This window comes from Procambarus clarkii, chromosome 48 (assembly GCF_040958095.1).
Source record: "Procambarus clarkii isolate CNS0578487 chromosome 48, FALCON_Pclarkii_2.0, whole genome shotgun sequence".
Taxonomy (NCBI): Eukaryota; Metazoa; Arthropoda; class Malacostraca; order Decapoda; family Cambaridae; genus Procambarus; species Procambarus clarkii.
The window spans coordinates 34,924,917-34,950,754 of NC_091197.1; the positions used below are offsets into that span (position 1 = coordinate 34,924,917).

Genomic DNA, 25,838 nt, shown 5'->3' on the forward strand with positions numbered 1-25,838 from the left:
GGCGGGCTGTCCACCTTGCTAACACCATGTTACACCACTTCCCCTCCCACCTACACCCACTCCCCCACCCACCTACACCTACTCACCCATCCACCTACACCCACTCCCCCACCCACCTACACCCACTCCTCCCTCCTACACCCACTCCTCCTCCCACCTACACCCACTCCCCCTCCCACCTACACCCCACCTACCTACACCTACTCCCCACCCACTTACACCCACTCCCCCATCCACTCCCCCACCCACCTACACCCACTCCCCCTCCCACCTACACCCACTCCCCCACCCACTCCTCCACCCACCTACACCCACTCCGCCACCCACCATTAGAGGGAGGAGAGCAGTGTGAGGGGAGCCTCGGACCCCGACCAGTATCGTGATGGCTTGTCCTGCTCTCCCAGTATGACGCCCTTGTGAGGCCCGGGGCTCCACCACCCTGTAGTATGAGGCCCTTATACTCTCCCTTGACACCACCACACAGTGTGAGGCCTTATACTCTCCCTGGACACTACCACACAGTGTGAGGCCCTTATACTCTCCCTTGACACCACCACACAGTGTGAGGCCCTTATACTCTCCCTGGACACTACCACACAGTGTGAGGCCCTTATACTCTCCCTTGACACCACCACACAGTGTGAGGCCCTTATACTCTCCCTTGACACCACCACACAGTGTGAGGCCCTTATACTCTCCCTGGACACCACCACACAGTGTGAGGCCCTTATACTCTTCCTTGACACCACCACACAGTGTGAGGCCCTTATACTCTCCCTTGACACCACCACACAGTGTGAGGCCCTTATACTCTCCCTTGACACCACCACACAGTGTGAGGCCCTTATACTCTCCCTTGACACCACCACACAGTGTGAGGCCCTTATACTCTCCCTGGACACCACCACACAGTGTGAGGCCCTTATACTCTCCCTGGACACCACCACACAGTGTGAGGCCCTTATACTCTCCCTTGACACCACCACACAGTGTGAGGCCCTTATACTCTCCCTTGACACCACCACACAGTGTGAGGCCCTTATACTCTCCCTTGACACCACCACACAGTGTGAGGCCCTTATACTCTCCCTTGACACCACCACACAGTGTGAGGCCCTTATACTCTCCCTTGACACCACCACACAGTGTGAGGCCCTTATACTCTCCCTTGACACCACCACACAGTGTGAGGCCCTTATACTCTCCCTGGACACCATCACACAGTGTGAGACCCTTATACTTTCCCTTGACACCACCACACAGTGTGAGACCCTTATACTTTCCCTTGACACCATCACACAATGTGAGACCCTTATACTTTCCCTTGACACCATCACACAGTGTGAGGCCCTTATACTTTCCCTTGACACCATCACACAATGTGAGACCCTTATACTTTCCCTTGACACCATCACACAATGTGAGACCCTTATACTTTCCCAGGACACCACCACACAGTGTGAGGCCCTTATACTCGGCCTCGGTGGTGTAGGGGAGGCCTATGTTTTTTTGTCTATTATGTGTATATATTATATGTATATGTATCCAGAGTTCTGGAATCTTCTGCTAAAGCTTAGTAGTCGTTTTCCAATATATGTAGACTGTATATCCCTGCCCGAAACACTTTGCGTAATAGTGGCTTTAGGCATTGTATGTACTAGTTCTATCTATAAATCTATTAATGTTTTGTATCACACCTTGTATGTATGTACTTTACCTGAATAAATATTTGATTTGATTTGATTTCTGCGTTGTTTATCTGAGGATAGATTCTATCGATTATCTTTGAATAGATTATATAGTTTATTTTTGGATAGATTCTATGTTTTATCTTAGAATAGATTCTATAGTTTATTTTTGGATAGATTCTATGGTTTAACTTAGAATATATTCTATTGTTTGTCTTAGGATAGATTCTATGGTCAATCTTAGGATAGATTCTATGGTCTATCTTAGGATAGATTCTATTGTTTGTCCTTTGATAGATTTTATGATTTATATTTGGATAGATTCTATTGTTTATCTTAGAATAGATTTTATGTTTTATCTTAAAATAGATGTTATGGTTAAGATAGAATTTTATCCTAAGATAAACCGTACAATCTATCCTAAGATAGATTCTATGGTTTATCTTAGGATATATTCTATGGTTTATCTTAGGATATATTCTATGGTTTATCTTAGAGTATATTATATAGTATTGTCTTAAGACAGATGCTATTGCCTCACTTGGCTAGTAATATACCGCGCGACCTCCAGTCCTGTGAGGACGGATGAGTGGCGAGGCAGCAGGTGAGGACACACTGGACTCTGTAGTCACAGACCTGCACACAGGCAGCTCAGGCCATGGGGTCGCTCTCTACTCTCTCTTCAGCAGAGTTCAGCAGCCCCCTTGGGTGTCTGAGTAGCCTTCTTCACGACACACTGCTCGCCTCCACGGAGGAAGTGGGATAGAAAAAGGTGTTTTAAACAGAGGCTGCTTCTATTCACCCTTGGCTAGCTGCCGTGGCTGGTAGGGGTCCCCCACAGCGGTGAACAAGACCAAAGAAAATAGTGAAGGGTGCTCACTCACGGTGCTTGGAAAGTTCGAACTCTTCAGGTCTGTCTCCAAGGCAGACCTGAAAGGCAAACTGTGTTGGTTGGAAAAGAATTAGCGCGCTACAGTGTGGACATGGCAGCACTCCATGTAACACTCTTGACTGACAAAGGTCAGCTTACCTTTGGTGGTGCACCTGGACCCATGTGGTGCTGGGTATACCTTTTTCTGGAGAGGTCGCAGTAGCGCCGAGCGACGAGAAGCTGGCGTTGGATTTACCATCAGATCCCACCTCGCCCTAAACTTTGCCAAGTTCCCAGAGGGCATCAACGATCGCCTAATGGTGTTCCAGCTCCCACTTAGCAAGAGGAGTGCAACACTGTTCAATGCGTATTCTCCCAACCATGACATCAAGGAAAAGTTCTATGAGGAACTCGACCTCTCTGCAGCGGTCCCAAAATCAGAGAAGCTTATTATCATTGGAGGAGCAGCGGCCTTCTCGTCATCTGTTCCACCTTCCCGCCCACAGCAAGACACCATGGATGCACCCGCGCTCTAGGCATTGTCGTGTGATTATGTCATCACCAGGACATAATCAGGGAAGGCAGAGAGGACGTGAGAGTGACTGAGGCCATGAGTGGTGCCCACTGCTGGACTGACCATCGCCTCATCGTGTCCAAGGCAAACCTCGCATTCTCCCCAAAAGAAGACACCAAGGTCAGAACATTGTAAAGAGTCACAATGTCTAGAACTTGAAGAGCAGCAAAGTTGCAGAAGGATTCTGCAAAGACCTAGAAGGCAGGCTACTAGACATACCCCAGATACTAGACACGGTGCTTGGACAGCATCCAGGTGAGGTGGGCAGCATCGAGGTGAGATGGGCAGCATCCAGGTGAGGTGGGCAGCATCGAGATGAGGTGGGCAGCATCGAGGAGAGATGGGCAGCATCCAGGTGAGGTGGGCAGCATCGAGATGAGGTGGGCAGCATCGAGGAGAGATGGGCAGCATCCAGGTGAGGTGGGCAGCATCGAGATGAGGTGGGCAGCATCCAGGTGAGGTGGGCAGCATCCAGGTGAGGTGGGCAGCATCCAGGTGAGGTGGGCAGCATCCAGGTGAGGTGGGCAGCATCCAGGTGAGGTGGGCAGCATCCAGGTGAGGTGGGCAGCATCCAGGTGAGGTGGGCAGCATCCAGGTGAGGTGGGCAGCATCCAGGTGAGGTGGGCAGCATCCAGGTGAGGTGGGCAGCCTTCACAGATACAATCTACTCGATTGCCCCTGAACACCTCGGACCAGCAACCCGCAGAAACTATCACTGGTTCAGGAGATACAGGTATTTCTGTGAAAAAAACATCACTTATCCTATGAACACCAAAATGACCCTACATCACAAGGGAAATAAGATGCCATTGCCTGAAGAATGGTGCAAAAGAAACTCAGTGAGATGCAGGATGTATGCTTTAGCAAGAAAGCCGATGAAATCCATGGTTATGCAGATAGTCGCGACACCAAGCGTTTCAATGACGTTCTGAACGCTATATATGGACCATAGTCCAATGGTTCTGCTTCCCTGCTCAGTGCAGATGGAACTCAACTGCTGACTAAGAATCAGATCGTGGACAAATGGGTTGAACACTTTGATCAGGTCCTTAACCGCCCTGCCTCAATCAACGATGATGAGGCCGCTGCTCGCCTACCTCAAGTGAAGACCAACCAGGACCTTGATAAACCTCCCACAGAAGACGTCTGGAAGGCCATCAAGCAGCTTTCCCGTGGCAACGCGCCGGGATGAGGAGCAGTCCCTGCTCAAGTGTACAACACATGAGGCCAAGCCATGATGCAGACACTGACAAAGTTCTTCCAGTCCATGTGGAATGAAGGCGAGGGCCCCACAGTAGTTAAAAGATGCCAGTATAGTTCACATCTCAGAGGAAAGGCAATGTTATGGCCACAATGGGTCGCAACCGGGTTCTTTTCTGGTGGTACGAAAGTTCTGGTATCCGGCCCCAAGTTAGTAGTGGCTTTCAAGGGGTGAGCTCAGTAATGCAAGTAAAACAAAAGGGGGAGGTACATTAAATACAACAGTTCATCACTTTATCCATATATAATTATTTTCCCATCACCATATATATATATATTTAACTCTTAAAAGGAAGTATTACTACACTATATGTACACCAACGTCTCTCTCAGAAGACGCTAAACACTCGGCGAAGCTCAATCGATGCAGTCTTGTACCATGTTTCCTCATCCGTGGTACTGCTCTCAGTAGGGCAGGGAAACAACAATGAGTCTACCCTGGCCACGGGCCAGCCAAGCCACAATCCCACTAAGTTCCTCTTCGTGAAGGCCCACAACCATAGTCCAGCCTGTTGCTGGCAGGTACCAATCAGCAATGCGCTGCTGGGCCACTTCACTTGCAGATACTAGGGTAGCGGGCCCTAGGCAGGAGCTTCGTGCAACTCGCTGGTTACTCTCCTCTTTGGCACCTCAGTCAGTCGTCTCTTCTATCAGCCAGCCCCGGGTACGCCGAATCTCGTCACTGCCACTCCACAGGCAGACAGTAGAACACTTCACAGTCCTCTTCCGGCGGCTGCTCACTGCTTCCTTAAAGCAGACTGGTGTAGAGACCTTGGCTGCCCTGGGTGGACTGCCTGTCCTTGTATCACAGCAGCCCTACGTCGACTCTGTGAATACAGACACGTCATCAGTACACTGGGACACTACATGGGACCACTAGGACATATCACTTACTGGCTTAGACACAAACGTACACCTTTTCGCTCAATAGATGGCGCTGATTGTCTAAGCGTCAGCTCACCAGAGGTCAGCACTGGCTACCTCTCGAGCTACTAGGACAAGAATCTAGTATTTCTGGCTTGTATAGTCTTGTCACTACTAGATGGCGAAGTCCAATTAGTAGGGGTTTCGGGAGCGGACTCACAGATGGCGTTGATGTCGCTGCTCCGTGCTCTGACGATGAACTTGGGTTCGTAACAGGCAACCACCAGTCTTGCGATAATCACCGGGTTATTTCTCTCCTGTTCATCGCTGGGAAGATCCTGACTCCTATCCTGCTCAACTGTCTCCTTCAACACCTTACCTTGAGGTTACTTGAGGTGCTTCCGGGGCTTAGCGTCCCCACGGCCCGGTCGTCGACCAGGCCTCCTGGTTGCTGGACTGATCAACCAGGCTGTTGGACGCGGCTGCTAGCAGCCAGACGTATGAGTCACAGCCTGGTTGATCAGGTATCCTTTGGAGGTGCTTATCCAGTTCTCTCTTGAACACTGTGAGGGGTCGGCCAGTTATGTCCCTTATGTGTAGTGGAAGCGTGTTGAACAGTCTCGGGCCTCTGATGTTGATAGAGTTCTCTCTCAGAGTACCTGTTGCACCTCTGCTTTTCAACGGGGGTATTCTGCACATCCTGCCATGTCTTCTGGTCTCATGTGATGTTATTTCTGTGTGCAGGTTTGGGACCACCCCCTCTAATATTTTCCACGTGTAAATTATTATGTACCTCTCCCGCCTGCGCTCAAGGGAGTACAGTTTTAGACTCTTTAGTCGGTCCCAGTAATTTAGATGTTTTACTGAGTGGATTCTAGCAGTAAAGGATCTCTGCACGCTCTCCAGGTCAGCAATTTCTCCAGCTTGGAAAGGGGCTGTCATTGTGCAACAGTACTCCACTCTAGAGAGCACAAGCGTTTTGAAAAGTATCATCATCGGTATAGCATCTCTAGTGTGAAAAGTTCTTGTTATCCAACCTGTCCTTTTTCTTGCAGTTGTGACGGCTACTTTATTGTGTTCGTTAAAGGTAAGGTCTTCCGACATGAGTACACCCAGATCCAATTACACCCAGATTGCCTTTTCGTTCTATGTTATGATTTGCCTGAATTTTGTACGTGGTTTCCGTTTTTATATTTTCATTTTTTCCATAGCGCATGATCTGGAACTTATCTTCGTTAAACACCATATTATTTTCTGTAGCCCATAGAAAGACCTGATCTACATCTGACTGGAGGTTTGCCGTGTCCTCTATGTTGCCTACTCTCATGAAGATCCTAGTGTCATCTGCAAAGGATGATACAGTGCTATAGGTTGTGTTCTTGTCTATGTCCGATATGAGGATGAGAAAAAGTACTGGAGCAAGCACAGTACCCTGGGGGACTGAGCTTTTCACGGTTGATGGGCTGGATTTTATTTTGTTGACTATTACACATTGGGTTCTGTTGGTCAGGAAATTGTAGATCCATCTGCCTATTTTTCCGGTAATTCCTTTTGAACGCATTTTATGTGCAATAACACCATGGTCACATTTATCAAAAGCTTTTGCGAAATCTGTGTAAATTACATCAGCGTTTTGTTTGTCTTCCATAGCATCTAATGCCATATCATAGTGGTCCAGCAACTGCGACAGGCAAGAGCGCCCTGTTCTGAAACCATGTTGTCCGGGGTTATGGAGTTGCTGTGATTCCATGTATTTTGTGATCTTACTTCTTATCACTTTTTAAAATTTTTTATGATGTGCGATGTTAGTGCTATCGGTCTGTAATTTTTTGCCTCTGCCTTATTTCCTCCTTTATGAAGTGGTACTATATCTGCTGTTTTTAGTATGTCAGGGATAACGCCAGTATCTAGGCTTTGTCTCCACAGAATGTGGAGGGCCTGCGATAGTGGTTTTTTACAGTTCTTGATGAATATGGAGTTCCAAGAATCTGGGCCTGGTGCAGAGTGCATAGGCATACTGTTTATGGCTTCTTCAAAATCCAGTGGGGATAGGGTGACGTCTGATATATGATTTGATGTTGGTATCATATCCAAGAAAAATTCATTTGGGTTATCAATCTTTAGTGCGTTTAATGGCTCGCTGAAAACAGAGTCGTACTGCTTCCTCAGTAGCTCGCTCATTTCTTTGTTGTCATCGGTGAAAGTTCCATCTCCCTTTCGCAGGGGCCCGATACTAGATGTGGTTTTTGATCTTGATTTTGCATAGGAGAAAAAATATTTCGGATTTCTCTCTATTTCACTGATGGCCTTTTGCTCTCTTTGCCACTCCTGGGTTTTGTATGATTCTTGTAGCTTCCGTTCAATTGTGTCTATTTCTCTACCTAACCTTCTTCGCCGTTCATGAGATAGGGTGCGACTCTCAAGTTGTTCCGCGATTCGTTTTCTTCGCCTATAGAGGGAACGACGTTCCCGTTCCAATCTGCATCTTTTTCACTTTTTTCTTAGGGGTATGCGGTTTGAACATATTTCTAGTGCTACTGAGCTTATTTTTTCCAGGCACTGGTTCAGGTTTGCATTTTCTAGCTGTTCTTCCCAGTGTATTTCTGTGAAGTCCTGGTTTATTTGCTCCCAGTTTATCTGTTTATTATTGAAGTTGAATTTGCTGAAATCTCCTCCACCGGGAATCTGGACTGGTTTTGAAGGTCTATTCCCCCTGGTTGTCAGAACTTCAATTAAGTTGTTATCTGAGTAACAGGTATTTGTAATCATTATGTTCCCGATCAATTCATCATTATTAGTGCAAATGAGGTCCAGCGTGTTCTCCTTCCTAGTTGGTTCTACTATTTACTGGTTTAAGGCAAACCTGTCGCACAGCCGTAGCAGGTCATTTGCATGTGCCTGTTCATTTAGGCTACTTCCTGGTATTCTTTCTGATATTACTATATTAGCCAGGGGCTTCCATTTCAGGTGCCGTAGGTTGAAGTCCCCAAGCAGGATGATGTTCGGAGCTGGATTTGTGAGGTTTTTCAAGCAGTGTTCTATTTTCATTAGTTGGTCTTTAAACTGCTGAGGGTTTGCCTCCGGTGACTTATATAAAGGACAACAACTACATTTAGGATCTCTATTTTGACTATCAGAACTTCCACCATATCATTTGAGGTGTTTAGCAGCTCAGTACAGATGAGTGTGTCTTTGATGTAGAGGCTGACCCCACCCTGAAGTTGGTGTTTCTTATCACATCTGAAAAGATTGTACTCTGAGATCCATATTTCAACATCAAGGTAGTCCTTTGTGTGATTTTCCGTTAGAGCTGCAAACACTGCATTTGTCTCATGAAGGAGACCATCTATAAAGTGAACTTTGTTGGATTTGCGTGATTTTATACCCTGGATGTTGGCAAATATAAATGATGTTATCGTGTTAGTGGAAGTGCTGGAGGCTTTACTTGGTGTTAATATCTGAGGCTCTGGTAAGGAGGCCACTGTGTTTGCGTCCTCTCTAGCATTTGACCGAGTTGGTGGTAGAGTCTGGTCATTTTTAGCCATTCTTCTCCTCCTCTTGCTTGGCGGGAGGAGACCCTTGAGCAGGGTCTCCTCCCAGAAAGCCAATGCTGCTTCCGTGCAAAATGCGGAACTGTCAATATGATATTTGCTGCCAGCCAGCTCCAAGAAAAATCTCCAAGAACAACATAGCGACCTCTTCGTGACCTTCGTCGACCTGACCAAGACCTTCGATAAGGTCAGCAGAGATGGCTTGTGGAAAATAATGTAGATCCACGATGGCATGATGGTGAGAGTACTGGACGATGGAGACGAGTCAGAAGCCATCCCGGTGACGAAAGGTGTGAAACAGAGCTGCGTTCTCGCCCCAACACTCTTCAGCATAGTATTCTCGGCCATGCTCACTGAGGCCTTCCGTGATTGCCAGGATGGAATACCCATCAGATACAGGACTAATGGTGGGCTGTTCAACCTCATGTGCCTACAGGCTGTTTGGTAAAAAACTGTCTTAAGAGACCTATTCACAGATGAGTGTGCCCGCAACGCTAGCACGGAGAAAATGAAGCAACACGAAATGAACTGCTTCTCACAAGCCTTCAACAACATCGGTCTCATCATCAGCACCAAAAAGACTGAAGTCATGTATCAACCCGCACCCGGAATACCCTCCCAGGAACCACGCATCACTGTCAAGGAGCTGAACCTGCAGGCAATCGACAGCTTCACCAATCTTGGCACCATACTCCCAAGAGCGGTGAACATAGACGCAGAAGTCAACCACAGAATCGCCAAGGCCAGCGCTGCCTTTGGAAGATTCCATGAGAACCTTCCGTGAGGCCAGCAGAGGGGCCTCAGCTTTACCACCAAACTGAAGGTCTACCGTGCGGGGGTACTCACCACCCTTCTCTACACCAGCGAGACCTGGACTATCTACTGCAGACACGCCAAACAGCTCAATCACTTTCATATGAGCTGTCTTCGCAGACTCCTCCCCATCAGGTGGCAGGACAAAATCCAGGGCAAGGAGGTCCTGGAAGGGGCCGGTATTCCCAGCGTCAACACCCTCCTATAAAAACCTCAGGCCAGAACAGCTGCTGTATGGAGAATTACGCCATGTCACGCATTCTGTTGGGGGGGGCAGAAGAAACGATTCAAGGACTGCCTCAAGGTGATCCTCAAAGACCTGGACATCAACCCCAATACTTGTGAGTCGTTAGCTCAGGACCATCCAACTTGGAATGGCAAAGTCGTCAGAGGGACCCGTGCTGCAGAAAACAGACGGACTGCAGATGCCCAGAGGAAACGCGCTGCAAAGTTAGAGCCACATTCACCTCTGCAGTAGCACCCACCCACATGTGTCCTGTGTGTGTGGGGTGAGGCTTCCCCACCCAGAATGATCTCATCCTCCATCATCTGACACACAGTCACCTACCTTCCACCTGGTATATTGAAGTCAGGGTCATCTTCGCTGCCAATGGACGAACATCAAGTATTACATATGGTCCTAGGTAAGGATGTGGTCCTTGACATTTGATATGGTCTTAGGTATTGTATGTGGTCCCAGGTATTGTAGGTAAAGAACAGGAGATAATTGGTTGATGATAAACATTTCAAATGGCCCTTGACAACACTTTTATTTTTAAACAATATATATAGAGACATGACAGATGTTGTGACAGAGTACACACTATGGAACAATGTGTGTCATATGCGACAGAGTACACACTATGGAACAATGGTACACCAGAGAACTGATTTACGTTCATGGGAGTCAAGAGAGTTGGTCGTGTCGCGACCCCTAGGGGAGTCAGCTAGGATGACGCCTAGCCGTAGCTAGGAGGTCTCCTAGGCACAGCTTGGAGGGCTCCTAGCCGTAGTCTGGTAGGGGTTCCTAGCTGTGGCTAGGAGGGCTCCTAGTGGAAGCAGTGAGTGCAGGGCCCCACCAACACGACCAACAACTCTTCACAACCCCTGCTCGACACAGACAATACTTGGGGTTGTGATCTCCCGAGAAGTCAAATAGCCTAAAGAAACATTTCTCAGTTGACATTCATGGCAAAATATATATACACAGCTTAGATTATGTTCCTGTTGGGGTTAGATATGTCTTGATCTATGGCAGATGGGGGCCGATATGACAATAGGCTTTGTTTACATCGATATATATATATATATATATATATATATATATATATATATATATATATATATATATATATATATATATATATATATATATATATATATATATATATATATATATATATTCTATAAAATAACAAAAAGCAAGTACTTGAAAGCACCTTGATAAGAAGTTGATATTTAGGACATCTTAAAGATCCACTTCACCCAGACTCGAGAGGGAAAGATTTGTCTCAAACAATGAATCCAAAATACATCGTTGCCAAGAAGGAAAGCAAGTAATTTACATTGTTTACATTGTGTTCTGATATGGCATCTGTGATATGCGGATTGAATACGTGATATGATATTACAAGGCTACACACCTGTTTCTTGACACTAGTACGTAGCCTGGTACAAGAACGTCAACAGGCTACAGTCGGATACATGCACACGGCCTGACGCAAGAGATAATACAAAGACTAAGACTCCTCTCCCAATGGCAGGTATGGCACCTAGACTCTTCTTTGGGCTCCTAAAAGACTGCCCAGACAAATTAAAACCGGTTGCCGAGCCGGTTAGCCGACAATGGTAGCCGTTCATGGCTGGGATCACCCAATGGCACCATGAACAACCATCTAGAAATTAAAAAGATGATTGTTTCTGCTTGCAGAGAGGACAAGAGGATATGTGAAGGTCAGAGGTGACCCAGGATGTTGTCTCACGCAGAGTGACTTGCTGCTGCTGCTTCTCCGGAGGGCGTGTCTGGCGGGCGTGGCTTGGCATAAGGGGGGCGTGGCTTGGTATGAGGGGGCGTGGGTTGAGAAGGGTGTGGAAGGGCTAGCGTAGACTCCACACTCCCAGCTCCTGTTGCTCCACTGGTCCACTGTACCACCCGCCCATACTGTCCTCCACCACTGTAACAAACACATTACTGTAACACTCTAACTCATGTAACACTGTAACTCATGTTTCAAATGAAAAATTGCTCATGTTGTATAGCGTTAAACTTGTCCATAGTGACAAAGGAACAATTCATCAAGGCGGAAGACGCCGTTCTACTTAAGCCAATAAAAGAGTCAAAGGTAGATGTGTCGTATGATACAAAACCATATAAAGTGATTAGTGTAAAAGAGACAATGGTAACAGCGAGTAATAGAGCTCGTGAGATAACACGTAATATGACTTATTTCCAAGTGATTCTAACTAGTGTAAACAATGAAGCGTAAAGTCGTACAAACGATACACAACAAAATATGAGTTAAAACTCAAGAAACAATTTATCAAAGAATATTATTGTGTTTATGGACTCTCGTCCTTAAACGTCATTGTCAACGTTCTAAACGTCATTGTAAACGCTCTAAACGTCATTGTAAACGCTCTAAACGTCAATGTAAACGCTCTAAACGTCATTGTAAACGCTCTAAACGTCATTGTAAACGCTCTAAACGTCATTGTAAACGCTCTAAACGTCATTGTAAACGCTCTAAACGTCATTGTAAACGCTCTAAACGTCATTGTAAATGTTCTAAACGTCATTGTAAACGCTCTAAAAGTCATTGTAAACGCTCTAAACGTCATTGTAAACGCTCTAAACGTCAATGTAAACGCTCTAAACGTCAATGTAAACGCTCTAAACGTCATTGTAAACGCTCTAAACGTCATTGTAAACGCTCTAAACGTCATTGTAAATGTTCTAAACGTCATTGTAAACGCTCTAAAAGTCATTGTAAACGCTCTAAACGTCATTGTAAACGCTCTAAACGTCATTGTAAACGCTCTAAACGTCATTGTAAACGCTCTAAACGTCATTGTAAACGCTCTAAACGTCATTGTAAACGCTCTAAACGTCATTGTAAACGCTCTAAACGTCATTGTAACACATGTAACTTTGTAACATTATCACAATTAGCTTTGTACAAAGAGAGTTACATTATCAAGCAGTCCCCGTGGTGTAGTGGTAAGACACTCGCCTGGTGTTTCGCAAGCGCTTTGGCCTGGGTTCGTATCCTGGCCGGGGAGGATTGACCGGGCGCCGTTCCTAAACTGAAGCCTCTGTTCACCCAGTAGTAAATGGGCACCTGGTTGTTAAGTGATTTGGCGGGTCGTATTCCAAGGAACATAAGTATTAAGGACCTGCCCGGAACGCTACGCGTGCTGGTGACTGTTCAACATCTTTACAACGCTGCTAGTCGTGTACCATTGGAAGTTTTAAAGTCAGGAACCAACCAATGGCTCTTCATCGGCCCCACAACCAAGGCCATCCACAGCAACACACAACACCATTCAATCCACAATGTAGCACTGAGAACAGGATATGCTTTTTCACCCACAGAGTTAAAAGCCCATGGAACAGCCTACGCGCTCAAGCAGCAAATGCCAAAACTTTGTTAACATTTAAAGTACAGCTGTAATAAAATCATCAGGGCAAATGAGGGGGGGACATTTGACAAGTTGCCGGCTTCCTGTCCTCCTCGAAGTCACTAGTGATAGTGACTCACAGGAAAACAGGTAAACTTATGACCGACAGTGCTAAGAGATTGATTAACTTAGTCTCCCTTGAGTCGTTTTCTCTAGAGCCAAACTAGGAGTGGAAATACGTCATAGAAAACGTTATTGCTTGCCACACGTAACTAATGCAATACAAAAAGTTGACATATTTGTATTTATTTATATTATTTTATATATATAAGAGTTGTTACAGTGTTGTACAGCCACCAGCACGCATAGCGTTTCGGGCAGGTCCTTAATCCTAATTTTCCCTGGAATACGACCCTCCACAGCGTTCAACAACAGGTACCCATTTACTGCTGGGTGAGCAGAGGCTATAGTTATGGATTGGCGTGTACACACACTTGAGGGCCCGCCTCCCATGTTACACACACACTTGAGGGCCCGCCTCCCATGTTACACACACACTTGAGGGCCCACCTCCCATGTAACACACACTTGAGGGCCCACTTCCCATGTAACATATACACTTGAGGGCCCCCTCCCATGTTACACACATAAGGGACCACCTCCCATGTTACACACACACATGAGGGCCCACCTCCCATGTTACACAATTAAGGGCCCACCTCCCATGTTACACACACACTTGAGGGCCCACCTCCCATGTTACACACACACTTCAGGGCCACCTTCCATGTTACACACACTTGAGGGCCCGCCTCCCATGTTACACACTTAAGCGACCACCTCCCATGTTACACACACTTGAGGGCCCACCTCCCATGTTACACACTTGAGGGGCCACCTCCCATGTTACACACATACTTGAGGGCCCACCTCCCATGTTACACACACACTTGAGGGCCCACCTCCCATGTTACACACACATTTGAGGGCCCACCTCCCATGTTACACACACACTTGAGGGCCCACCTCCCATGTTACACACACACTTGAGGGCGAACCTCCCATGTAACACACACTTGAGGGCCCAACTCCCATGTTACACACACACTTGAGGGCCCACCTCACATGTTACACACACTTGAGGGCCCACCTCCCATGTTACACATACACACTTGAGGGGCCACCTCCCATGTTACACACACACTTGAGGGCCCACCTCCCATATGACACACACTTGAGGGAACACCTCCCATGTAACACACACTTGAGGGCCGACCTCCCATGTAACACACACGTGAGGGCCCACCTCCCATGTAACACACACTTGCGGGGCCCACCTCCCATGTAACACACACTTGAGGGCCCGCCTCCCATGTTACACACACACTTGAGGGCCCACCTCCCATGTAACACACACACTTGAGGGCCCGCCTCCCATGTTACACACACACTTGAGGGCCCGCCTCCCATGTTACACACTTGAGGGCCCACCTCCCATGTAACACACACACACTTGAGGGCCCACCTCCCATGTAACACACACACTTGAGGGTCCACCTCCTATGTTACACACTTGAGGGGCCACCTCCCATGTTACACACACACTTGAGGGCCCACCTCCCATGTTACACACACACTTGAGGGCCCACCTCCCATGTTACACACACATTTGAGGGCCCACCTCCCATGTTACACACACACTTGAGGGCCCACCTCCCATGTTACACACACACTTGAGGGCGAACCTCCCATGTAACACACACACTTGAGGGCCCAACTCCCATGTTACACACACACTTGAGGGCCCACCTCACATGTTACACACACTTGAGGGCCCACCTCCCATGTTACACGTACACACTTGAGGGGCCACCTCCCATGTTACACACACACTTGAGGGCCCACCTCCCATATGACACACACTTGAGGGAACACCTCCCATGTAACACACACTTGAGGGCCGACCTCCCATGTAACACACACGTGAGGGCCCACCTCCCATGTAACACACACACTTGAGGGCCCACCTCCCATGTTACACACACACTTGAGGGCCTACCTCCCATGTTACACACACACTTGAGGGACCACCTCCCATGTTACACACACACTTGAGGGCCCACCTCCCATGTTACACACACACACACTTGAGGACCCACCTCCCATGTTATACACACACTTGAGGGACCACCTCCCATGTTATACACACACTTGAGGGCCCACCTCCCATGTTACACACTTGAGGGCCCGCCTCCCATGTTACACACACACTTGAGGGCCCACCTCCCATGTTACACACTTGAGGGCCAACCTCCTATATTACACACACACTTGAGGGCCCACCTCCCATGTAACACACACACTTGAGGGCCCACCTCCCATGTTACACACACATACTTGAGGGCCCACCTCCCATGTTACACACACACTTGAGGGCCCACCTCCCATGTTACACACACACTTGAGGGCCAACCTCCCATATCATACACACACTTGAGGGCCCACCTCCCATGTAACACACACACTTGAGGACCCACCTCCCATGTTACACACACACTTGAGGGTCCACCTCCCATGTTACACACACACTTGAGGGCCCGCCTCCCATGTTACACACTTGAGGGCCCACCTCCCATGTTACACACACACTTGAGGACCCACCTCCCATGTTACACACACACTTGAGGACCCACCTCCCATGTTACACACACACTTGAGGGCCCACCTCCCATGTTGCACACACACTTGAGGGCCCACCTCCCATGTTACACACACACTTGAGGACCCACCTCCCATGTTACACACACACTTGAGGGCCCAATTCCCATGTTACACACACACTTGAAGACCCACCTCCCATGTTACACACACACTTGGGGCCCACCTCACATGTTACACACACTTGAGGGCCCACCTCCCATGTTACACATACACACTTGAGTGGCCATCTCCCATGTTACACACACACTTGAGGGCCCACCTCCCATATGACACCCACTTGAGGGCCCACCTCCCATGTAACACACACTTGAGGGCCGACCTCCCATGTAACACACACGTGAGGGCCCACCTCCCATGTAACACACACTTGCGGGGCCCACCTCCCATGTAACACACACTTGAGGGCCCGCCTCCCATGTTACACACACACTTGAGGGCCCACCTCCCATGTAACACACACACTTGAGGGCCCACCTCCCATGTTACACACTAACCTGAGGGCCCGCCTCCCATGTTACACACTTGAGGGCCCACCTCCCATGTAACACACACACTTGAGGGCCCACCTCCCATGTAACACACACACTTGAGGGTCCACCTCCCATGTTACACACACACTTGAGGGCCCGCCTCCCATGTTACACACTTGAGGGCCCACCTCCCATGTTACACACTTGAGGGCCAACCTCCCATATTACACAGACACTTGAGGGCCCACCTCCCATGTAACACACACACTTGAGGGCCCACCTCCCATGTTACACACATACGTGAGGGCCCACCTCCCATGTTACACACACACTTGAGGGCCAACCTCCCATATTACACACACACTTGAGGGCCCACCTCCCATGTAACACACACACTTGAGGGCCCACCTCCCATGTTACACACACACTTGAGGGCCCACCTCCCATGTTACACACACACTTGAGGGCCTACCTCCCATGTTACACACACACTTGAGGGACCACCTCCCATGTTACACACACACTTGAGGGCCCACCTCCCATGTTACACACACACACTTGAGGATCCACCTCCCATGTTATACACACACTTGAGGGCCCACCTTCCATGTTATACACACACTTGAGGGCCCACCTCCCATGTTACACTCTTGAGGGCCCGCCTCCCATGTTACACACACACTTGAGGGCCCACCTCCCATGTTACACACTTAAGGGCCAACCTCCTATATTACACACACACTTGAGGGCCCACCTCCCATGTAACACACACACTTGAGGGCCCACCTCCCATGTTACACACACATACTTAAGGGCCCACCTCCCATGTTACACACACATTTGAGGGCCCACCTCCCATGTTACATACACACTTGAGGGCCAACCTCCCATATCACACACACACTTGAGGGCCCACCTCCCATGTAACACACACGTTTGAGGACCCACCTCCCATGTTACACACACACTTGAGGGTCCACCTCCCATGTTACACACACACTTGAGGGCCCGCCTCCCATGTTACACACTTGAGGGCCCACCTCCCATGTTACACACACACTTGAGGACCCACCTCCCATGTTACACACACACTTGAGGACCCACCTCCCATGTTACACACACACTTGAGGGCCCACCTCCCATGTTACACACACACTTGAGGGCCCACCTCCCATGTTACACACACACTTGAGGACCAACCTCCCATGTTACACACACACTTGAGGGCCCACCTCCCATGTTACACACACACTTGAGGACCCACCTCCCATGTTACACACACACTTGAGGGCCCACCTCCCATGTTACACACACACTTGAGGGCCCACCTCATATGTTACACACACAGTTGAGGGCCCACCTCCCATGTTACACACACACTTGAGGGCCAACCTCCCTTGTAACATACACACTTAAGGGCCCACCTCCCATGTAACACACACACTTGCGGGCCCACCTCCCATGTTACACACACACTTGAGGGCGCACCTCCCATGTTACACACTTGAGGGCCCACCTCCCATGTTACACACACACTTGAGGGCCCACCTCCCATGTTACACATACACTTGAGGGCCCACCTCCCATGTTATACACACATTTGAGGGCCCACCTCCCATGTTACACACACACTTGAAGGCCCACCTCCCATGTTACACACACACTTGGGGGCCCACCTCCCATGTTACACATACACTTGAGGGCCCACCTCCCATGTTATACACACATTTGAGGGCCCACCTCCCATGTTACACATACACTTGAGGGCCCACCTCCCATGTTACACATACACTTGAGGGCCCACCTCCCATGTTACACATACACTTGAGGGCCCACCTCCCATGTTATTCACACACTTGAGGGCCCACCTCCCATGTTACACATACACTTGAGGGCCCACCTCCCATGTTACACATACACTTGAGGGCCCACCTCCCATGTTATACACACTTGAGGGCCCACCTCCCATGTTACACACACACTTGAGGGCCCACCTCCCATGTTACACACACTTGAGGGCCCACCTCCCATGTTACACACACACTTGAGGGCCCACCTCCCATGTTACACACTTGAGGGCCCTCCTCCCATGTAACACACACACTTGAGGGCCCACCTCCCATGTTACACACACACTTGAGGGCCCACCTCCAATGTTACACACACTTGAGGGCCCACCTCCCATGTTACACACACTTGAGGGCCCACCTCCCATGTTACACACACTTTAGGGCCGCCCTCCCATGTTACACGCACTTGTGGGCCCACCTCCCATGTTACACACACTTGAGGGCCGGCCTCCCATGTTACTCACACTTGAGGGCCCACCTCCCATGTTACACACACACTTGAGGGCCCACCTCCCATGTTACTCACACACTTGAGGGCCCACCTCCCATGTTACACACTTGAGGGCCCACCTCCCATGTTACACACTTGAGGGCCCACCTCCCATGTTACACACACACTTGAGGGCCCACCTCCCATGTTACACATACACTTGAGGGCCCACCTCCCATGTTATACACACATTTGAGGGCCCACCTCCCATGTTACACACACACTTGAAGGCCCACCTCCCATGTTACACACACACTTGGGGGCCCACCTCCCATGTTACACATACACTTGAGGGCCCACCTCCCCTGTTATACACACATTTGAGGGCCCACCTCCCATGTTACACATACACTTGAGGGCCCACCTCCCATGTTACACATACACTTGAGGGCCCACCTCCCATGTTACACATACACTTGAGGGCCCACCTCCCATGTTATATACACACTTGAGGGCCCACCTCCCATGTTACACATACATTTGAGGGACCACCTCCCATGTTACACACACACATGAGGGCCCACCTCCCATGTTACACATACACTTGAGGGCCCACCTCCCATGTTATACACACTTGAGGGCCCACCTTCCATGTTACACACACACTTGAGGGCCCACCTCCCATGTTATACACACTTGAGGGCCCACCTTCCATGTTACACACACACTTGAGGGCCCACCTCCCATGTTACACACACTTGAGGTCCCACCTCCCATGTAACACACACACTTGAGGGCCCACCTCCCATGTTACACACACACTTGAGGGCCCACCTCCAATGTTACACACACTTGAGGGCCCACCTCCCATGTTACACACACTTGAGGGCCCACCTCCCATGTTACACACACACTTGAGGGCCCACCTCCAATGTTACACACACTTGTGGGCCCACCTCCCATGTTACACACACTTGAGGGCCCACCTCCCATGTTACACACACTTGAGGGCCGCCCTCCCATGTTACACACACTTGAGAACCCACCTCCCATGTTACACACACTTGAGGGCCGCCCTCCCATGTTACACACACACTTGAGTGCCCACCTCCCATGTTACACACACACACTTGAGGACCCACCTCCCATGTTACACACACTTGAGGGCCCACTTCCCATGTTACACACTTGAGGGCCCACCTCCCATGAAACACACACACACTTGAGGGCCCACCTCCCATGTATCACACACTTGAGGGCCCACCTCCCATGTTACACACCTGAGGGCCAACCTCCCATATTACACACACACACTTGAGGGCCCACCTCCCATGTTACACACACACTTGAGGGCCCACCTCCCATGTTACACACACACTTGAGGGCCCACCTCCCATGTATCACACACTTGAGGGCCCACCTCACATGTTACACACACTTGAGGGCCCACCTCCCATGTTACACACCTGAGGGCCGCCCTCCCATGTTACACACACACTTGAGGGCCCAACTCCCATGTTACACTTGAGGGCCCGCCTCCCATGTAACACACACTTGAGGGCCGCCCTCCCATGTTACATGGGAGGGCGGCCAAACACCTCATAATTCACCTCACACATGAGTGAAGTAAAGCGACAAGAACCACTCATTTTCAGCACCGTAAGTTGCTTCCGGGTTATGGGGGAGGTGAGGGAGAGGTGAGGGAGAGGGGGAGAGGGAGAGAGGGAGAGGGGAAGAGGGAGAGGGACAGGGAGAGGTAGAGGTGAGGGAGAGGGGGAGAGGGAGGGAAGGAGGGAGGGGGAGAGTGAGAGGTGAGGGAGAGGGGGAGAGGGAGAGGGGAAGAGGGAGGGGGAGAGGGAGAGGTGAGGGAGAGGGAGAGGGAGAGGGAGAGGGAGGGAGGGAGAGGGAGGGAGGGAGAGGGGAAGAGGGAGAGGAAGAGGGAGAGGGAGAAGTAAGGGAGAGGGAGAGGGAGAGGGAGGGAGGGAGAGGGGAAGAGGGAGAGGGAGAGGGAGAGGGAGAGGGAGAGGGAGAGGGAGAGGGAGGGAGGGAGAGGGAGGGAGGGAGAGGGGAAGAGGGAGGGGGAGAGGGAGAGGTGAGGGAGAGGGGGAGAGGGAGGGAGGGAGGGAGGGGGAGAGGGAGAGTTGAGGGAGAGGGGGAGAGGGAGGGAGGGAGAGGGGAAGAGGGAGAGGGAGAGGGAGAGGTGAGGGAGAGGGAGAGGGGGAGAGGGAGAGGGAGAGGGAGAGGGCGTGAGGGAGAAGGAGAGAGGGAGAGGGATAGGGAGAGAGAGGGAGGGAGGGTGAGGGGGAGATGGGGAGGGGGATAGAGAGAGGGAGGGTGGGAGAGGTAAGGGAGAGGGAGAGGGACAGGGAGAGGGGGAGAACGAAAAAATATTTCTTAATCCTTCGAAATCAAAGTTCAGGGTTCGTGGGATGGGAAGGAGTGAGGCAGGGGTGGTGAGTGACAGTGAGGCAGGGGAGGTGAGTGACAGTGAGGCAGGGGTGGTGAGTGACAGTGAGGCATGGGAGGTGAGTGACAGTGAGGCAGGGGAGGTGACAGTGAGGGAGGGGAGGTGAGTGACAGTGAGGCAGGGGAGGTGACAGTGAGGCAGGGGAGGTGAGTGACAGTGAGACAGGGGAGGTGACAGTGAGGCAGGGGAGGTGAGTGACAGTGAGGCAGGGGAGGTGAGTGACAGTGATGCAGGGGAGGTGAGTGACAGTGAGGCAGGGGAGGTGAGTGACAGTGAGGCAGGGGAGGTGAGTGACAGTGAGGCAGGGGAGGTGAGTGACTGTGAGGCAGGGAAGGTGCGTGACAGTGATGCAGGGGAGGTGAGTGACAGTGAGGCAGGGGAGGTGAGTGACAGTGATGCAGGGGAGGTGAGAGTGAGGCAGGGGAGGTGAGTGACAGTGAGGCAGGGGAGGTGAGTGACAGTTAAGCAGGGGAGGTGACAGTGAGGCAGGGGAGGTGAGTGACAGTGAGGCAGGGGAGGTGAGTGACAGTGAGGCAGGGGAGGTGAGTGACAGTGAGGCAGGGGAGGTGAGTGACAGTGAGGCAGGGGAGGTGAGTGACAGTGAGGCAGGGGAGGTGAGTGACAGTGAGGTAGGGGAGGTGACAGTGAGGCAGGGGAGGTGAGTGACAGTGAGGCAGGGAAGGTGAGTGAAAGTGATGCAGGGGAGGTGAGTGACAGTGATGCAGGGGAGGTGAGAGTGAGGCAGGGGAGGTGAGTGACAGTGAGGCAGGGGAGGTGAGTGACAGTGAGGCAGGGGAGGTGAGTGACAGTGAGGCAGGGGAGGTGAGTGGCAGTGAGGCAGGGGAGGTGAGTGACAGTGAGGCAGGGGAGGTGAGAGTGAGGCAGGGGAGGTGAGTGACAGTGAGGCAGGGGAGGTGAGTGACAGTGAGGCAGGGGAGGTGAGTGACAGTGAGGCAGAGGAGGTGAGTGACAGTGAGGCAGGGGTGGTGAGTGAGAGTGAGGCAGGGAAGGTGAGAAACAGTGAGGCAGGGGAGGTGAGAGTGAGGCAGGGGTGGTGAGTGACAGACAGGGGAGGTGAGTGACAGTGAGGCAAGGGAGGTGAGTGACAGTGAGGCAGGGGAGGTGAGTGACAGTGAGGCAGGGGAGGTGAGTGACAGTGAGGCAGGGGAGGTGAGTGACAGTGAGGCAGGGGGAGGTGAGTGACAGTGAGGCAGGGGAGGTGACTGACAGTGAGGCAGGGGAGGTGTGTGACAGTGAGGCAGGGGAGGTGAGTTACAGTGAGGCAGGGGAGGTGATTGACAGTGAAGCAGGGGAGGTGAGTGACAGTGAGGCAGGGGAGGTGAGTGACAGTGAGGCAGGGGAGGTGAGTGACAGTGAGGCAGGGGAGGTGAGTGACAGTGAGGCAAGGGAGGTGAGTGACAGTGAGGCAAGGGAGGTGAGTGACAGTGAGGCAAGGGAGGTGAGTGACAGTGCGGCAAGGGAGGTGAGTGAGAGTGAGGCAGTGGTGGTGAGTGACAGTGAGGCATGGGTGGTGAGTGACAGTGAGGCAGGGGAGGTGAGTGACAGTGAGGCAGGAGAGGTGAGTGACAGTGAGGCAGGGGTGGTGAGTGACAGTGAGGCAGGGGTGGTGAGTGACAGTGAGGCAAAAGAGGTGAATGACAGTGAGGCAGGGGAGGTGAGAGTGAGGCAAGGGAGGTGAGTGACACTGAGGCAGGGGAGGTGAGTGACAGTGAGGCAGGGGACGTGACAGTGAGGCAGTGGATGTGAGTGACAGTGAGGCAGGGAGGTGAGTGACAGTGAGGCAGGGGAGGTGAGTGACAGTGAGGCAGGGGTGGTGAGTGACAGTGAGGCAGGGGAGGTGAGTGACAGTGAGGCAGGGAGGTGAGTGACAGTGAGGCAGGGGTGGTGAGTGACAGTGAGGCAGGGAGGTGACTGACAGTGCGGCATGGGTAGTGAGTAACAGTGAGGCAGGGGAGGTGAGTGACAGTGGGGCAGGGATGGTGAGTGACAGTGAGGCAGGGGAGGTGAGTGACAGTGCGGCAGGGGTGGTGAGTGACAGTGAGGCAGGGGAGGTGAGTGGCAGTGAGGCAGGGGTGGTGAGTGACAGTGAGGCATGGGAGGTGAGTGACAGCGAGGCAGGGGTGGTGAGTGACAGTGAGGTAGGGGAGGTGAGAGTGAGGCAGGGGTGGTGAGTGGCAGTGAGGCAGGGGTGATGAGTGACAGTGAGGCAGGGGTGGTTAGTGACAGTGAGGAAGGGGTGGTGAGTGACAGTGAGGCAGGGGAGGTGACAGTGAGGCAGGGGAGGTGACAGTGAGGCAGGGGTGGTGAGTGACAGGGAGGTAGGGGTGGTGAGTGACAGTGAGGCAGGGGAGGTGAGTGACAGTGAGGCAGGGGTGGTGAGTGACAGTGAGGCAGGGGTGGTGAGTAACAGTGAGGCAGGGGTGGTGAGTGACAGTGAGGCAGGGGTGGTGAGTGACAGTGAGGCAGGGGTGGTGAGTGATAGTGAGGCATGGGTGGTGAGTGACAGTGAGACAGGGGTGGTGAGTGACAGTGAGGCAGGGGTGGTGAGTGACAGTGAGGCAGGGGAAGTGACAGTGAGGCAGGGGTGGTGAGTGACAGGGAGGCAGGGATGGTGAGTGACAGTGAGACAGGGGTGGTGAGTGACAGTGAGGCAGGGGTGGTGAGTGACAGTGAGGCAGGGGAGGTGAGTGACAGTGAGGCAGGGGTGGTGAGTGACAGTGAGGCCGGGGAGGTGAGTGACAGTGGCAGGGGAGGTGAGTGACAGTGAGGCAGGGGAGGTGAGTGACAGTGAGGCAGGGGAGGTTAGTGACGGTGAGGCAGGGGAGGTGAGTGACTCTGAGGCAGGGGAGGTGAGTGACAGTGAGGCAGGGATGGTGAGTGACAGTGAGGCAGGGGAGGTGAGTGACAGTGCGGCAGGGGTGGTGAGTGACAGTGAGGCAGGGGAGGTGAGTGACAGTGCGGCAGGGGTGGTGAGTGACAGTGAGGCAGGGAGGTGAGTGACAGTGCGGCAGGGGTGGTGAGCGACAGTGAGGCAGGGGAGGTGAGTGACAGTGAGGCAGGAGTAGTGAGTGACAGTGAGGCAGGGGAGGTGAGTGACAGTGGGGCAGGGGTGGTGAGTGACAGTGAGGCAGGGGTGGTGAGTGACAATAGGCAGGGATGGTGAGTGACAGTGAGACAGGGGTGGTGAGTGACAGTGAGGCAGGGGTGGTGAGTGACAGTGAGGCAGGGGAGGTGAGTGACAGTGAGGCAGGGGTGGTGAGTGACAGTGAGGCAGGGGAGGTGAGTGACAGTGAGGCAGGGGAGGTGAGTGACAGTGAGGCAGGGGAGGTGAGTGACAGTGAGGCAGGGGAGGTGAGTGACAGTGAGGCCCGTGAGGTGAGTGACAGTGAGGCAGGGGAGGTGAGTGACAGTGAGGCAGGGGAGGTGAGTGACAGTGAGGCAGGGGAGGTTAGTGACAGTGAGGCAGGGGAGGTGAGTGACAGTGAGGCAGGGGAGGTGAGTGACAGTGAGGCAGGGATGGTGAGTGACAGTAAGGCAGGGGAGGTGAGTGACAGTGCGGCAGGGGTGGTGAGTGACAGTGAGGCAGGGGTGGTGAGTGACAGTGAGGCATGGGAGGTGAGTGACAGTGAGGCAGGGGTGGTGAGTGACAGTGAGGTAGGGGAGGTGACAGTGAGGCAGGGGTGGTGAGTGACAGTGAGGCAGGGGTGGTGAGTGACAGTGAGGCAGGGGTGGTTAGTGACAATGAGGCAGGGGTGGTGAGTGACAGTGAGGCAGGGGTGGTGAGTGACAGTGAGGCAGGGGTGGTGAGTGACAGTGAGGAAGGGGTGGTGAGTGACAGTGAGGCAGGGGAAGTGACAGTGAGGCAGGGGAGGTGACAGTGAGGCAGGGGTGGTGAGTGACAGTGAGGCCGGGGTGGTGAGTAACAGTGAGGCAGGGGTGGTGAGTGACAGTGAGGCAGGGGTGGTGAGTGACAGTGAGGCAGGGGTGGTGAGTGACAGTGAGGCATGGGTGGTGAGTGCCAGTGAGACAGGGGTGGTGAGTGACAGTGAGGCAGGGGTGGTGAGTGACAGTGAGGCAGGGGAGGTGAGTGACAGTGAGGCAGGGGTGGTGAGTGACAGTGAGGCAGGGGAGGTGAGTTACAGTGAGGCAGGGGAGGTGATTGACAGTGAAGCAGGGGAGGTGAGTGACAGTGAGGCAGGGGAGGTGAGTGACAGTGAGGCAGGGGAGGTGAGTGACAGTGAGGCAGGGGAGGTGAGTGACAGTGAGGCAAGGGAGGTGAGTGACAGTGAGGCAAGGGAGGTGAGTGACAGTGAGGCAGGGGAGGTGAGTGACAGTGCGGCAGGGGTGGTGAGTGACAGTGAGGCAGGGGTGGTGAGTGACAGTGAGGCAGGGGAGGTGAGTGGCAGTGAGGCAGGGGTGGTGAGTGACAGTGAGGCATGGGAGGTGAGTGACAGCGAGGCAGGGGTGGTGAGTGACAGTGAGGTAGGGGAGGTGAGAGTGAGGCAGGGGTGGTGAGTGGCAGTGAGGCAGGGGTGATGAGTGACAGTGAGGCAGGGGTGGTTAGTGACAGTGAGGAAGGGGTGGTGAGTGACAGTGAGGCAGGGGAGGTGACAGTGAGGCAGGGGAGGTGACAGTGAGGC

At 51.8% G+C, this 25,838-nt stretch overlaps 1 protein-coding gene across 2 annotated transcripts in view; it reads right to left on the reverse strand.

The window, feature by feature from the left end:
* Window positions 1–10,372: 10,372 nt before the first annotated feature.
* Window positions 10,373–25,838, reverse strand: part of LOC123764833 (uncharacterized) — a 238,433-nt gene continuing 222,967 nt past the window's right edge. For both annotated transcript variants that reach the window (XM_069302694.1, XM_045753025.2), the window contains exon 4: window positions 10,373–11,795. In XM_069302694.1, coding sequence (XP_069158795.1) covers window positions 11,719–11,795 — 77 coding nt within the window. In that variant the 3' untranslated portion in view covers window positions 10,373–11,718. The remainder of the gene's footprint in view (window positions 11,796–25,838) is intronic.